This window comes from Gigantopelta aegis, chromosome 2 (assembly GCF_016097555.1).
Source record: "Gigantopelta aegis isolate Gae_Host chromosome 2, Gae_host_genome, whole genome shotgun sequence".
NCBI classification, from domain to species: domain Eukaryota; kingdom Metazoa; phylum Mollusca; class Gastropoda; order Neomphalida; family Peltospiridae; genus Gigantopelta; species Gigantopelta aegis.
In genome coordinates this window covers 43,049,700-43,065,156 of record NC_054700.1, presented here as the reverse complement: position 1 = coordinate 43,065,156, position 15,457 = coordinate 43,049,700, and the positions used below count along the sequence as shown (strand labels likewise).

General features: G+C 36.0%; 1 protein-coding gene across 4 annotated transcripts in view; it reads left to right on the top strand.

Annotated features, from left to right (window-relative positions):
- The window catches only part of LOC121385914 (multiple C2 and transmembrane domain-containing protein 1-like), a 158,142-nt gene that overhangs the window by 101,791 nt on the left and 40,894 nt on the right, over positions 1 to 15,457 (top strand). For all 4 annotated transcript variants that reach the window (XM_041516728.1, XM_041516712.1, XM_041516708.1 and 1 more), the window contains 2 exons: positions 6,893 to 7,001; positions 12,055 to 12,231. In XM_041516728.1, coding sequence (XP_041372662.1) covers positions 6,893 to 7,001; positions 12,055 to 12,231 — 286 coding nt within the window. The remainder of the gene's footprint in view (positions 1 to 6,892; positions 7,002 to 12,054; positions 12,232 to 15,457) is intronic.

Below are 15,457 nucleotides of genomic sequence, written 5' to 3'. Positions count from 1 at the left end.
TCTCAGTACATTTTTTAAACCGCACATATTAGATTAGAGATAATGAGAGGGAGAGAGACAAAGCGAGAGCAAGGAAAAAATATAGACAGTGAGAGAGAGAGAGAGAGAGAGAGAGAGAGAGAGAGAGAGAGAGAGAGAGAGAGAGATGGATGATAGAGAGAGACAAAGAAAGGGAGAAAGAGAAAGGTAGAGAATCAGATAAAAAAAATGAAAGATAAATATAGACAGTGAGAGACAGAGAGAGAGAGAGACAGAGAGGAAGACAGAGAGGAAACCTGCTGCAACCATTGACCACACAGCATATTCCTATTAAAAAAGCAGCAAGGGATTTTTTAAACACCCACTTTCCCATGGACAGGACAGTACATACCACAGTCTTTTAAATACCAGTTGTCGGGCACTAGTTGGGATGGAGGGGGGTGAATATCTTACAACCTATTATATCTCAGGCAAGCACTCTACTACTGAGCTACATATACCACATCCTCAGACTCGATAATGGATATGAGCATATATATATTATTTAAAACCAAACGGCAAATGAATTAGAGCAAGTTTATAATTTATTTTTGTGTATGAATTTTTTGGATAAAAGTGATGTGGGAAGGGGGTCGATGGCAATAGTTAATTTTTCATGTGTTTCACATTTATTTATTTATTTATTTATTTATTTATATTTATTTATTTATGTATGTATTCATTTATTTGTGTGTTATTTCTTTTACATTCCTCAGAATATTTAAAAAATATATATATCATCCTCAAACTGTGTGAATTGGCAAAGTCATTATCTCATAAGTTTGCGGATGACTTTTTTTGTTCATACCCAGATGAACATAAAAGAAATAACAAACAATACTTATAATTAAATTTGAAACATATTTACTAATAATAACACTAACAGTTTGTATTTTATTTTGAATTATTTGTTTGGTTGTTAAACAATAAGGCTCAAGTCAGTAAGTGACATCATCAGATGTGACGTTCCCTGACAATGTTCGTCGAGAAATGAACAAACTCCCATTGCTACGGTTGGACCAATGGGATAATGTTAAATTGTACAAATGTAACAGAAAGTTAATTATTTAGTTCTCACTCAATTGAGCTCTAGCTGTCAAAGATATTAATGTTTTTAAAACATTTTATGTGGGTATCAAGTGGAAAGCATTTTTACTGTCTGAGCTAGTTGTCATTACATATACAGTGGATTCTGTCTAAACCGGCTTAATGGGTAGGTGCAAAACCACTTGCACCGACCAGTGATCCATAACTGGTTCAACAAAGGCCATGGTTTGTGCTATCCTGCCTGTGGGACTGCAAATAAAAGATCCCTTGCTGCTAATCGAAAGAGTAGCCTATGTAGTGGCGACAGCGGGTTTCCTCTCAAAATATGTGTGGTCCTTAACCATATGTCTGATGCCATATAACCGTAAATAAAATGTGTTGAGTGTGCGTAGTTAAATAAAACAGTTCTTTCTTTCTTTCTGTCTAAACCGGATTCTGTGTAATCTGGATCTCTGCGTAAACCGGTCCATTTCTAAAGCCCATCCAGCTACCGTTTATCTCTTAGGTATAAATCTCTGCCTAATCCGTACTCTGTCTACTCCGGACTCCGGATAAAAAATCAAGAACGAAAGAACCATTCATGCATTAATTACCCCTGTCTACACCGGATTGGGATTTGACTGAACAACAGGCTGCTTAATTAGTTGAACAATGATTGTCACTTGCCGAGTAATCAGGACACCATCGCAAGATCAAATACAAAATGTAATCACACTTGTGTGAAGTTTACTCGTATTGCGGTTGGCCGTTAGATCTGGATTTTGTATTCAAATAATTTCGTAAATACGAATAAATAAAATGAAATTTAACCTAGTGCAAATATTAGAACAACCAGAAACACGTTTAATATGCAGCCACTAATATTTTATTCAGAAAAATATATTTTATATGTAATTACAATCATTAAAAAGTCTCTGTTAGTGGATAACATCTTAAAAATTGCAGCAAACTCAGAAATGTCCCTTTAGGTATATTTTTTATGTCTGTGAAATAATCGATTGCAAGTCTGGCTTGTATGACTATTTCCCAATGACCAGAAACACGTTTAATATGCAGCCACTAATATTTTATGCAGAAAAATATATTTGATATGTAATTACAATCGTTAAAAAGTCTCTGTTAGTGGATAACATCTTAAAAATTGCAGCAAACTCAGGAATGTCCCTTTAGGTATATTTCTTATGTCTATGAAATAATTGATTGCAAGTCTGGCTTGTATAGATAGATAACTATTTTAACATGCCCACATACCACTAGGGTTTTGAACACACCCACCCAGAGTCCGATCTCCAATAAGATAGGTGGCCTGACTCGGGATGGGGGTAGAGTTGAAAATGGGCAGAATTTTTTAAATAGTAATTAGTGAAGAAAAAAAGTTAATAGAATTAAAAATAAATAAATAAAAAGTTACAAGCCAAAAATAAAAAGAATGGACTGCTCGGTCGAATATTTATATAATTTGGAGCAATTTAGAAGGACAGTCCAAAAATAAATAAGAGAAAGAAGAGAGGATCGAACTATTTAATAATATTTGTAAAAAAAAGAGTAATTTTGACATAGAATTTTGAACGAAGGTCTAAAAGTTTAAAGTCCGATCTATATGTCCATGTGAGTGGCCTCATTAAGGCCATTTTGTTCTTGAGGAGGTTGGCGCCTAAGGAGTCGATGAACTGCTTGCCGTTGAAGTGTGGCACAAGTTTCCTCCACCTGTGACCTAGCCGGGTTTTTGCTAGCTCGACGTAATGGACGCTGGCAATGATCTTGAGTACTCTGTGGACGGTGTTGTTGTCCATATCCCTGAAAAGGATTCCATGTCTGTACAGATCCTCCTGGCGCGTCGTCACCACTAGGCAGACCGTATCGTGGATGGCCACCTCACTGCCGTCGGGGAAGTGCTTGAAACTTCCCTCATGGATACCTCCCAGCAGTGAGCCCACGTGTGGTGTATCACCAACCAAGTACTTAGAGTACTGGCTCTTGATCTTGCTGACAGCGAGACTCCATACGGCAAAGTCCCTGCCTTGGCCAGAGGCGGAAGGCCGTGCCTTGGCTGGCTGGTCACTCAGGGGAGCGACGGCCTTCCTTTTCGCAACACCAACTTCCTTGTTCATCTCAACGGAGTTCCCCGTGGGTGGGGGTCTCGACGGAGTCGAACGTGAAGGTGCAGGAATGGGAGACACCGGCCGTGTCAATGTCATGGCAATGTTCAGCTCCTCTCCTGGCGTCGACTTGTCAGACTTCGCTTGCTGGGTTTTCTCAGCTGGCTTGGCTGGCTTGTCCGGTCGGGCTGGGGGCGACGACGCAGAAGAGACCGCCACTGGCGGTTGAGCCATCAGCTTTGTTCCCCCTGTGCCACCCCTGGCGCACGTTTCCTCTTCCTTGTTCCTCTTCCCTTCTTTTGTGGAGCATGGTCGCTGTACACCAAAGTACCGGTTGCCCGTGACCCGGTGTACGCGACACGGTACTCTATCAGCATCCCATACAAAGCAATTAATCCCCCCGAGGTTGGGGGGGGGGTTACACGAGAGAGCATGGAACAGCGTCCATCTTCATCGCCAGCTCATGTAGGTCTGGCTTCTGTGACTGTATTTCCCAACCATCCATGGGTTCAAATGTCATTGTTGATTGCGAGTTGTCAAACATTCAAGAACCATAACTCTGGATGAACTCTGTCTAAACCAGTCCTCTATGTAAACCGGACCATTTCGACGGTACGAAGTGAGTCCGGTTTAGACAGAGTCCACTGTACATGCAGATGAATTTGTTTTACATATATATGCAAACCATAAATAGCAGGGCTTGAACTTAAGAATTTGTCTCCCATGGCAATTTTTAAAAGAATTGCCATGGGTGAAACAGTCCACCGACGGCAATTTTGAGTAGCCGATGGCAATTTTTTTAAAAGTGACATTTGCAGCAAATAAACCTGACTGAAAAGCTATCTTGTTACATCTTTTAAATGTGCAAATGTTAAATATTGGCAGATAATGTATACTAGGTGTATACATTTTGCCAGTGTGATGCTCGCTACCTACGGCAATTTATATCTCAACGACAGCAATTGCCGTTGGTGTCGCCGTTAAGTTCGAGCCCTGAATAGTTTATATAAATTTTCAGTTCTCAGTGTGTATAAAAATACAATCATATCAATCCTGTTAAACTTAATATACTACTCAAAAGAATTTAAGGGTCAGACGATATTTTCGACTTTATTTTCTGAATGTCAATTATATTAGCTAGACCATAATGTCACGCATGGTATTGTTCCATTTTGACGAAAGTGGGTCTAAGCAACCCATAAATGAATTAAAATCCACTGTCATTGACACTGTCGACTAGTTCTAATGGCGAAAACATGCTTACATTTGCACATAAATTAGGGCGAAAGCGAAAGGTCTGCTAAGTGCCCATAACTTGCTTTTTCACAAAGCGCTTCATTTGCACGCTTTGCATGTGTATTCCATGTTCCCAATGCTGAATTTCCGTATAATTGGAGCTTGCGTTCGTGTACGGTGCACACTCCAAATTCGACAAAGGTTACGACTTCAACTGACTATCAAAGATCGAGGAAGGGCTATTGCTTGGCTTCAGGATGTCAATACGCAAAGAAATGTTGCTCTGAGACTTGGTGTCAGTCAGAGTGTCGTTGGCCGACTGTGGCAACGGTACCAAGCAACGAATTCTGTTCGAAATCATCCACGTTCGGGAAGACCCCGAAGCACTACAAATAGAGAGGACCGCTACATCACCAATATGGCTCTACATCAACGCACAACCACTGCACGCCGATTACATGACAATCTGCAGACTGCGACTAGAACTCGAGTGTCTGATCAAACCATACGCAATCGTCTGAGAGCCAATAATCTACGCTGCCGTCGCCAGGCTGTTCGACCACCACTCCTACCACGTCACAGAACGGCCAGACGTCACTGGTGCACGCTTCATCTGCGGTGGCAACGTGTTCAGTGGGGTCGAGTGATGTTCACTGATGAGTCCAGGTTTAGTCTCCAGTTCAACGATGGTCGGGTTCGATGTCTACAGACGTCCTGGGGAGCGCTTCGCTGACGTTAACGTTAGACCTCGTCACCGGTTCGGTGGTGGCAGCGTCATGGTGTGGGGCAGCATCTCTATCCACCACAGGACCCCCCTCTATGTGGTGGATGGCAATCTGAATGGAATCCGCTATCTGAATGAGATTATCCGGCCGTTGGTTCTCCCAGGCCTTCAGCAGATTGGCGGCGGGGCAGTTCTGCAGGATGACAATGCCAGACCCCACCGCGCCAGGGTGGTAACGGATTTTCTCAGACAACAAGGTATCGCCAGGATGGATTGGCCAGCATATTCGTCTGACTTGGCCCCAATAGAGCACGCCTGGGTTGAATTAGGCAGGAGAGTTCGGGATAACCATGCCCCTCCAGCCAACCTTCATGATCTGGGTCAACTTCTTATGGCAGAGTGGCAGGCCATTCCCCAAGAGTTCTTCAGACGTCTGATCAACAGCATGAGGCAACGATGTGCCAAGTGTATTCGCGCCAGGGGTGGATTCACACACTATTAAACGAATGTTCTAATGTGTAAAATCCATGTTTGACAACCTTCAACTTTGACAGCATGTCATGTGACTTTCTCGTATACAGTGACATTTATTTGTGTTTTTTTGTAAATATCGAACAATAAATAAAAATTTTGGTGTAGTTTACATCATCAATCTAATACACTCTGAATCTTATTTGGTTATAAATTTTTGACCCTTAAATTCTTTTGAGTAGTATATATAAGCTACATGTATGTGTGTTTCATTTCTCAGCTTTTCTGTATTAAATTTGTCCAAACAATTTAGAATTGGTGATGCAGTTCAGACTTGGTCAGACAGTTTTGATTTGACTTTGGTCAGACGGACAAGCACTTATAACAGAATTAAATAACTCTGTCGTGAGACCTTATTACAGTGTTTTGCATTTCCAGCTGTCAGACAGAAAAGGATGCGAATGTACACTTGGTAGTTTCATCTGTCAGATTATGTTAGCCAAAATAACTCAATAGTTTTACTGATGAAAGGAAAAGTCAATATTTAAGATTATATAGTCCCAAGAAGATATTAAACAGGCTATGCTGACTTGACATTATTCTACAAAGAAAGAAAATGCATGTGTATTTAATGATATTTAGTAAATTATCACCTATTAGGTATGAAAACAAAAAGATGGAGACAAAACATCACACTGAATCAAATTACATTATTTTGTTAAATTTGTAACCATACAACCATTAATTGGCACCAAATATTATAAGGGCATCACTACATAACAACATAACAACAAGAACATTAATAACTTAAACAACAATAAAACTAATCATCACTTCATTTTTTTTTTTTTCATTACCATTTATAAACTGTTAGTTCATTCACTGAAATTATTTTTAGATTATTTTACCTTTTTTGACACCCAATAGCCGATGTGTATTTTTGTGCTGGGGTGTCGTTAAACATTCATTCATTTTTAGATTATTTTAAACAAATCTGTGATGGTTACCGTATTGAAACATTTAAAATGATTATGTTTAATAGTTGTCACACTTTCTGTATTGAAACATTTAAAATGATTATGTTTAATAGTTGTCACACTTCCTGTATTGAAACATTTAAAATTATTATGTTTAATAGTTGTTACACTTTCTGTATTGAAACATTTAAAATTATTATGTTTAATAGTTGTTACACTTTGTGTATTGAAACATTTAAAATTATTATGTTTAATAGTTGTCACACTTTCTGTATTGAAACATTTAAAATTATTATGTTTAATAGTTGTCACACTTTCAGCCCCACGGAAATGAAATTACTGCTGAGTGAACGCGGAAAGTCGGACTACATGGGCTTTCTGATTATCACATGTACACTGCTGCCCAAATCACAAGAAGACAAAGATGTTGTAAGTCACTAGTTAGTATTGTTTGTGATTATCACATGTACACTGCTGCCCAAATCACAAGAAGACAAAGATGTTGTAAGTCACTAGTTAGTATTGTTTGTGATTATCACATGTACACTGCTGCCCAAATCACAAGAAGACAAAGATGTTGTAAGTCACTAGTTAGTATTGTTTGTGATTATCACATGTACACTGCTGCCCAAATCACAAGAAGAAAATGAAAATGTGAGTCGATCATATGACTAGTTAATATACCAAACACCAAAAGAAATGCAAATCAGGATTATTGTTAGTTGGTAATTAAAATAAATTTACTTGATTACAAACACTGTTCTGTGAAATAATTGATAATTGAATCTCAGTATGTATTAATCCTATTATAAAATGTAATGTTATGGCTGACAATTATAGTCACATTTCTTTTGGTATGCAGTATACTTGATGTTTCTAATGATTACATGTACAGGATTATAAAGTGGTAATTTGTCAAATTGCCAAAATGAGACTTAAAATTGACTTTAGTGAATTTATTCGTAATTAATTTGCCCAAGAGCTAATTCGTAAATCATGTGCCCTTTATTAATCTTGCAGTTTGGCTAATTGAAACATGAATTTAGCCAACATCTTCTGACCGAGTTTGTCAATTTGCCAATAACTTTGATGGGCGAGCTTTAACCCTGCATATATACCCTAATTATGACATGTACGCTGGTGTCCAAGTCACAAGAGGACAAAGATATTGTCATAGGATATTTAAATATTATTAAAGATTGTGTAGTTCTTCTTAAATTGCTGATTTGTTTGATGAGACATAACATACTGGTATATATTACATAGCTTTGCTGTATGAACACCTTGGCTTTTCTGTTTCCATGCATGAACATACAAACTCTTCAGTACAGGAAATATAAAACTGCTGATCTTGTTAGTGATGGTGTTTCTTCAAATTGGCAAGAGACCGTTTCTTATTTTCACTGCTATGTACAGGGGCAGCCGATGCACAAATCCTGGCCATAATTTGGGTTTAGGAATGCTAATCTTGTTTACAGTGAGATTGCCTGTTGTTAATCCAGAATAAGGATGGTTGATCTGGTGTAGAGTGAGATTGCTTGTTTTGATTAGGAATGTTGAGCTTGTGTCTTTTGTGATTGTTCAGTTAAGCCAGGTTTATCAAATAAATTATTATCAGTAGAAACATCTGTCCTAATGACACTTTATTAGTTATTTCTTCAAGGATTTTTTTTGTTTTCAAGTTGTTGCAATAAAAAAAATACAGAGGAGAATTGAATGGTTCATATGCTAACCAACTGCAATGATAAATGTTATATTCTGTTAAATAAGTACTTTATTACCCATATTGGGGCAAGACGTAGCCCAGTGGTAAAGTGCTCGCTTGATGCGCGGTCGGTTTGGGATCCATCCCCGTCAGTGGGCTCAGTGGGCTATTTCTCTATTTCTTGCTCCAGCCAGTACACCACGACTGGTATATCAAAGGCTGTGGTATGTGTTATCCTGTCTGGGATAGTGCATATAAAAGATCCCTTGCTGCTTAATCGAAAAGAATAGCCCATTAAGTGGCGACAGCGGGTTTCCTTCCTCAATATTTATGTGGTCCTTAACCATATGTCCGACAGCTTATAACCGTAAATAAAATGTGTTGAGTGCGTCTTTAAATAAAACATTTCCATTTCCATTATTGCCCATATGGTTAAAAATATCTTGGTTCATATCAAAGTGTTACATCCCACTTAGCAGAAATATTATGCAGAATGTGACAACTTCAAAATTTGACTGAATCGGAACACATGTGCTTTGAAGTTGAAATTTGATCTTAGTGACAAACTTAGACATACCTGTTTTCACAGATGTCCATATTATTAATCAAATTAGGATGCATTTAGTATGTAACATACCAAGTATATAAAAAAAAAATCTAATAAAATCATCTGCATAATGGTTATAGACAGTGGCTCTTAATTTCTCATATTTGCTGCCTTGCATATACTTCATAGGACCTTGACATTGTATCTTTTCAAACTACATGTATCAAAGTTGACCTGTATCTGGAATTAGATAGTTAACAGTTATTTCGCCTATGAGAAAAGTGAAAGTGTCTAAATCGTGCAACAGTCCATCACGCTAAACAAGTTACAAAACATTGTAACAGAAACAACAAACTCATTAAATGTGTATATTTATTTTATTGTTCCAAACACATACATAAAATTACCTGTTAGGTAAAACTGTGGCAAGTGGACAAAGTTATTTATATCGGTCCAATTTGGAGGCGACTATAGGTTTCATCTCTGTCCTTGTGTCTGTGTCGGTCTGTGTCTGTCTGTCTGTCTGTGTGTCTGTCTGTCTGTCTGTCTGTCTGTCTGTCTGTCTGTCCGTCCGTCCGTCTGTCCGTCCCACTTATAGTTTTCCAGATGTTTTTTTTATAGAATATCTTGAAATATTAAGCTGAATTTTTTTGTATAATGTACTGTTACAGATCAAGTTTGACTTTCATGGCAATTTACGCATTTTTTGATGGAGTTATGGCCCTTGCATTTAGGACATGTGAAAAAAACTAAACATTTCAGACTTTGTTTTGAGAAAGCCTTGAGATATTGAGCTGGAATTTTGTGTATAGCTTTACAATGTACTGTTACATATCAAGCATTAGTTTCATTGCATATTGCCCATTTTTGATGGAGGTATAGCCCTTGAACTTGAGAGATGTAAAAATGTGTTTTCAGGACTTTTGTTTTGCAATGCCTGAAGATATTGAGATGAAATTTTGTATATTTCTTTATCATATACTGTAACTGATCAAGTTTATTTTTCATGGTAATTTACATACTTTTTACAAAGGTATGTCCCATAAATTTAGGAGATAAAAAAAATTTGTTTGGTTCGGTAAGGGACATGTATTGGTTTAGCAGTACTCTCATAATGCTTGCTTGTCTAGAGAATATATGTCACGTACTGGCCAGCAGCAAGTGAAACAAAACTTCTGAAATTTTTTATATTTAAGTCGTGTTAAATTATTCACATTTAGCTCTTTTTATCACAAACTATTAGACCGATACCATTTGCACCTGTAATGTTAAAAAAATAAATTTGATTTTAATTTTTTAATAAATTAGATTTTATTGTAAATACAACTACCGGTAGATTAATCATGAGCTTTACCAGTACATCATTATTTGAATTTTTTTTTAAAAATTTGCATTGAACATTAGATTAAAACTAGATTAATCATTAATTTTACATCAAGAAGATAAATTAAAATCGTTTTTTTAAGTGCAAGCAGATGGATTGACATTTTAATAGTGAATTAATTTTTTTCTTCTCCCTTATTTCATCTACATTACCCATGAATTTATTTTATGATCAAATAAAAAAATATATATTCACACCAAACCAGTGTTACACTAGGTGAGACATTTATTTTGTAGAATTTCTTAGTTGTATTAATTCAGTGTTTTAGAGCCAACTGAATCTTCGAAATACTTTTATGTCTTTTATCTGATAAAATAATGGCAAAACATTTTGTCAGTATATTATTGACATCATCAGGAAAAAACAAACCATAAAAACAAGAGTGCAACATTTAAAATCATGACTTTAGACACTAAATTCTCCAAAGTATTTTTAGTTTAAAGAATAGTTAGTAAACATCAAATATTTGATATAGTAATTGGCCGATAGGCATCAGTATATAAATGTTTTGTCAATAGCCAACATGGCAAATATAATCAATTGTATATAATTTTATAAATTGGTATTAGATAATAAAAGAATTGAAAGAAAATAAGGTGAGAGAGAGAGAGAGAGGGGGGGGGGGAGAGAAAGAGCACGACAAACAGAGAAATAGACAGAGACAGAGAGAGCTGGCTAATATTCTTACATTATTTAGAAATGGGAAAAAGTGAATATAAGTCCTTAAATATTTACTATTAAGGTTTGAACAATCAGATAGTTTCTTAAAAGGTTCATCTCACCAGATAAAATAAATTAAAATCTGAGATTAGCAAAATCTAACAAGTGGTTAGTACAAACGTTATAACATTCAATAGCATAAAAAGTGTTCTGCATTTTCAGTAGACTGGTTTTTAGCTAATGTGCTAATGAATGAGAGAATGAATGAATGAATGAACAAATGTTTAATGACGCCCCAGCACAAAAAATACACATCGGCTATTGGATGTCACAGGTGGTAAGGACATAAGAAAATATTATTTATATAATAATTACGTAAAACCAGTGTTTTACACAGATGGAGTCAGCTATGTAATATCTGTCACCTTCATAGAAGGTAGTCAGACCAAGATGGTACAGTTGGATCTGATTTTTTAACTTTTAACTTTTAGTGTATAATTATTATACACTAAAAGTTAAAATTTTACTATAATACTATATATTAGTACTATTATACTATAATATGATGAAGAATTCCTAATTCAAAATTGATTACGCTGTGGCTGTGATGTATAGTTAACCTGACAATCATTTGTCTGTGATGCGGAAGTTAGTTACAAATGCAAGGGCTGTAAATAACTTTTAGCCGAAAAAGATGTTAAAATTTGCTTAAAACTTGGTTTTTGAGGATATGTAAAAAATAGAATAATACATTCGTGTCCGTTAGATACCATTTATTTTACAACTCGTTGTTTAAAAACGTATCAAAACTTGCTTTTGTCCATTAGATACATTTTAAAACAACTCGTAAGATAAATAGTATCTAATGGCCACTCATGTATTATTCTCTATAAAACAATTAATCCATTTACCCGTTGTAAATATATATATTTTTTTTTTTTTCTCTTTGATCAATATTTCCATTGCTAATTGTAAAAATACCTGTAGGTAATATGTGTAAAAGCATTTTAAAAACAATTAATCCATTTACCCATTGTAAATATGTATATATCTTTTCTCTTTGTTCAATATTTCTGTTGTTTGGTGTAAAAAGAGGTAATTTGTATAAAAGCATTTTAAAAACAATGAATCCATTTACCTACATGTATTGTAAAAATATATTTGAATTTATTTTCTTTTTGTTCAGTATTTCCGTCGCTCAATTCGTCCGTCAGATTCGAACAAGAAAATGAAGATCCAGGTTTGGAATAGCGTTGTGACGATTGTTCTCGTCGAAGGCAACAACCTCGTTCCCATGGACGACAACGGCTTCAGTGACCCCTACGTCAAGTTCCAGCTGGGGAAGGAGAAATACAAGAGCAAGGTGAAGCCTCGTGGTTATGTGTGTCAATTGCAGGAATATTAATTTCATGCGATAATACTGCTATAGTCTTCTTCAACTTACTGTGCTACCGGACCCTAAACAAACCAGGATCCTGTCAAAACCGGCCAAATTTCATGGTCCCGATTTTTCTAAATTCTAAAACGCGACCCTCTGAACACTGGATCCTGCCTAAATCAAATAAATTAGCGCCATGATCCGGTTTCGATCTCAGCTATAAGTCAAGTCACTAATTTCCAACCCTAAAAACATTTTTTTTTTATTGACCTGTTTATAAGTCAACCCATGAAAAAAAACTTAAAAATATTGAAGTAATTCTTATTTTCAGCACATGAGAACAATAAATGGCAATCTGCAATACTTTAACCACAACTGTAACCAACTTTTTATTACCTGAATTTTTGTTTAAATTTTGAAAAAGTAAGATAAAATATGATGCTGGCCCCATAACTTGTTGTGACTAGTATATATTCTCACACATCCTTTCCGATTTACATCTTCTACCATATTATTAATAAATTGTGCATGTTAACTCTATAATTTGACGCCTGTGGCACGGGAGTATAATATTAAGGAAACTCGTAAGTGGTTTTCATTTGATGTAGTGTTCACTTTAATTTAGCAGCCACTATCTCTCATTATAGTCTTTATGCACTAGTTGTCTGCCACCGATAGTACATCATGTGAAATGCTCATTGGTTTCCTTCACGTTCTCTAATCTGAGGTTTAATTATTTCTCAGGCTTCAGATTCCGTTGTTTGAGGTATTGCACTGTTGCAGATTCATCTACATGATATTACTCTACTCATCACAGTTTTATGTTCTCTTCATTTTGTAGCTTATTTCCAATCAAACTTCATTCAATCATTTAATTATTCATTTAATCATTCATTCTTCTTTCCTTCCTTTACCATAGTTTGACACTCAGTAGCCGATGTATTTTTCGTGCTGGGGTGTTGTTAAACATTCCTTCCTTCCTTCCTTCCTTCCTTCCTTCCTTCCTTCCTTCCTTCCTTCCTTCCTTCCTTCATACTTATTTGCCTGTTTATATCAAATTAAGGTTCAGTCACGCTGTCCTGGACAAACACACTTCAGCTTTTTGGACTGTCTGTGCAGGACAGTGGGTTAGTGGCACAGTTGTTATACTGAGTGGGATCCGGTACTGGGATGCAAAACCCAGTACCTACCAGCCTTAAGTCCGATGTCTTAACCACTACACCACGGAGGCTGGTATCACGGTTCAAGTATGCTGTCCTGGCCACTCTTCTTGGCTATCTGGCCTGTCTGTGTTATTTGTGGGTCTAACATTTCCCCCATCGAACAAGAGGGGTTTAAAGGGACTGTCCTGAGTTTGCAGCCATTGTAACATGTTTCTGATCAGTAGAGCCTTTTTTGTTACGTAACTAAAATTACATATTAAATAAAGAATAACCATTGACTGACATAGAATGTCCGCTTTATCCTGTGAACAATTTCGTAATGGATCTATGGTTGTGACGTCACACATACATGATGTCAAAAGTATATGTTTATGACTTTGCTTGAATTGATCATCATAATCGACCAATAGAAACAGTGGTTGCAGGATAAATATGTTTTCTTGTTTGGAATACCAGTGTCTGTATATCCAACATATTTGCGCTTGTGTGCTAATGTTTTAACAAATCACTTTTTTTTTCTTTTTTTTTCTTCATACATGTACATATGAAATTATATTGGAAGGTAGATTTTTTTTTTTTTTCAACTACTACAAACATTAGGAGGACAACAAACACCCTGTTTATACAGACACTGATATTCTAAACAGGAAAATATCTTTAATATATCATATAATATCTTACAGTTTCAGTGCAATCAAAGTATGTGATATTTTTCAGATCACATACTTTAAGAATTTGATAACTTTGCAAATTAGATGTAAATTAGTCGAGGTCTTGGCACTAGGTTTATTGACATTTAAGCAAACGTACTTGGGTGACACTCCATGATTGATGTATGCATTCATAGTCATCAAATAAAACATTTCAATGGCAATTTGACACTGAAAGCTGTCCAGCGTTCAGAAAACAAAGAACGTTAGGCATAACTTTATTTTGATGTAAGGACATCCAAAATGACGTCATACGAGTTTGACGTCATTTCCATTCAAAAATATACTGCACCACATATTCTTACGTTATTTGAATATCTAGTAATGGCAGACTGGAGTTAAAGTTGCGTGTACAGTTTACAAAACCACGTTGTATTAAGCTTGAGCTTATATGATAAAGAGATTATTACCCTCGGGTATTTCGGTATCGTCAATATCATATATTAGGAATAAAAATAAAATAATTTTTTTTATTCCTAATATATGATATTGACAATACCGAAAAACACTCTGGTAATAACCTCTATATATCATTTCCGTCATCAGAAAGGCTCTGTATGTCGTAAACATGTTACAATTGCAGTAAACCTAATGGCACTTGCTAGATCTGATACATCAACACATGCACACAGACACATGTATGCCAGGCTTTCTGCCAGAAAATAATTTGATGTTACGTAATAAAAACAAAACAGATCATAAATGTCCCTACTATAATCTGTCCCATCCTCCTACAAAAATGTTTTTTGTAAATCATTTCAGTTTTGTTTGACATAAGAAAAGTAAAAGTGTAAAAGTATATACTTATGCCATTGGAAGTAAAAAAAATTTTATATCTTTGTAAATATAAAACTGATATTCTATAGATTGTGGAGATGTTCATTATACAGTAAAAACTGCACACACACACATTTTTAATGTCAATAACTCCACTATATACTTGCGCCATTGGAAGTAAAAAAATTTGTATAACTTTGTAAATATAAAAGTGATATTCTATAGATTGTGGAGATGTTCATTATACAGTAGAATCTCGTTATACAGCTGAGTTATAATCATTACTCTTCTGAGGATTGTTTCGATATGGCTGGCGTCACAGAAAACCTACTTGTGCCGTAATTCAAATATTTCAGCTGATATGTGTGTGTGTGCCCATCTATTGATTAACCGCGTGTCCTCTCCAATACTAAGGTTCAGTTATTCGGTTAAGTGTGTCTTCGGCAAAGATTAGGAACTGGACGTCTCTGAGGCTCTTCTGTGGTCTGTCTGCAACTTATTGGCCATTTTTCCCTTAGATGAATGTGTCATTTCTATTTTCCTAATTTCTTTTATCCAACA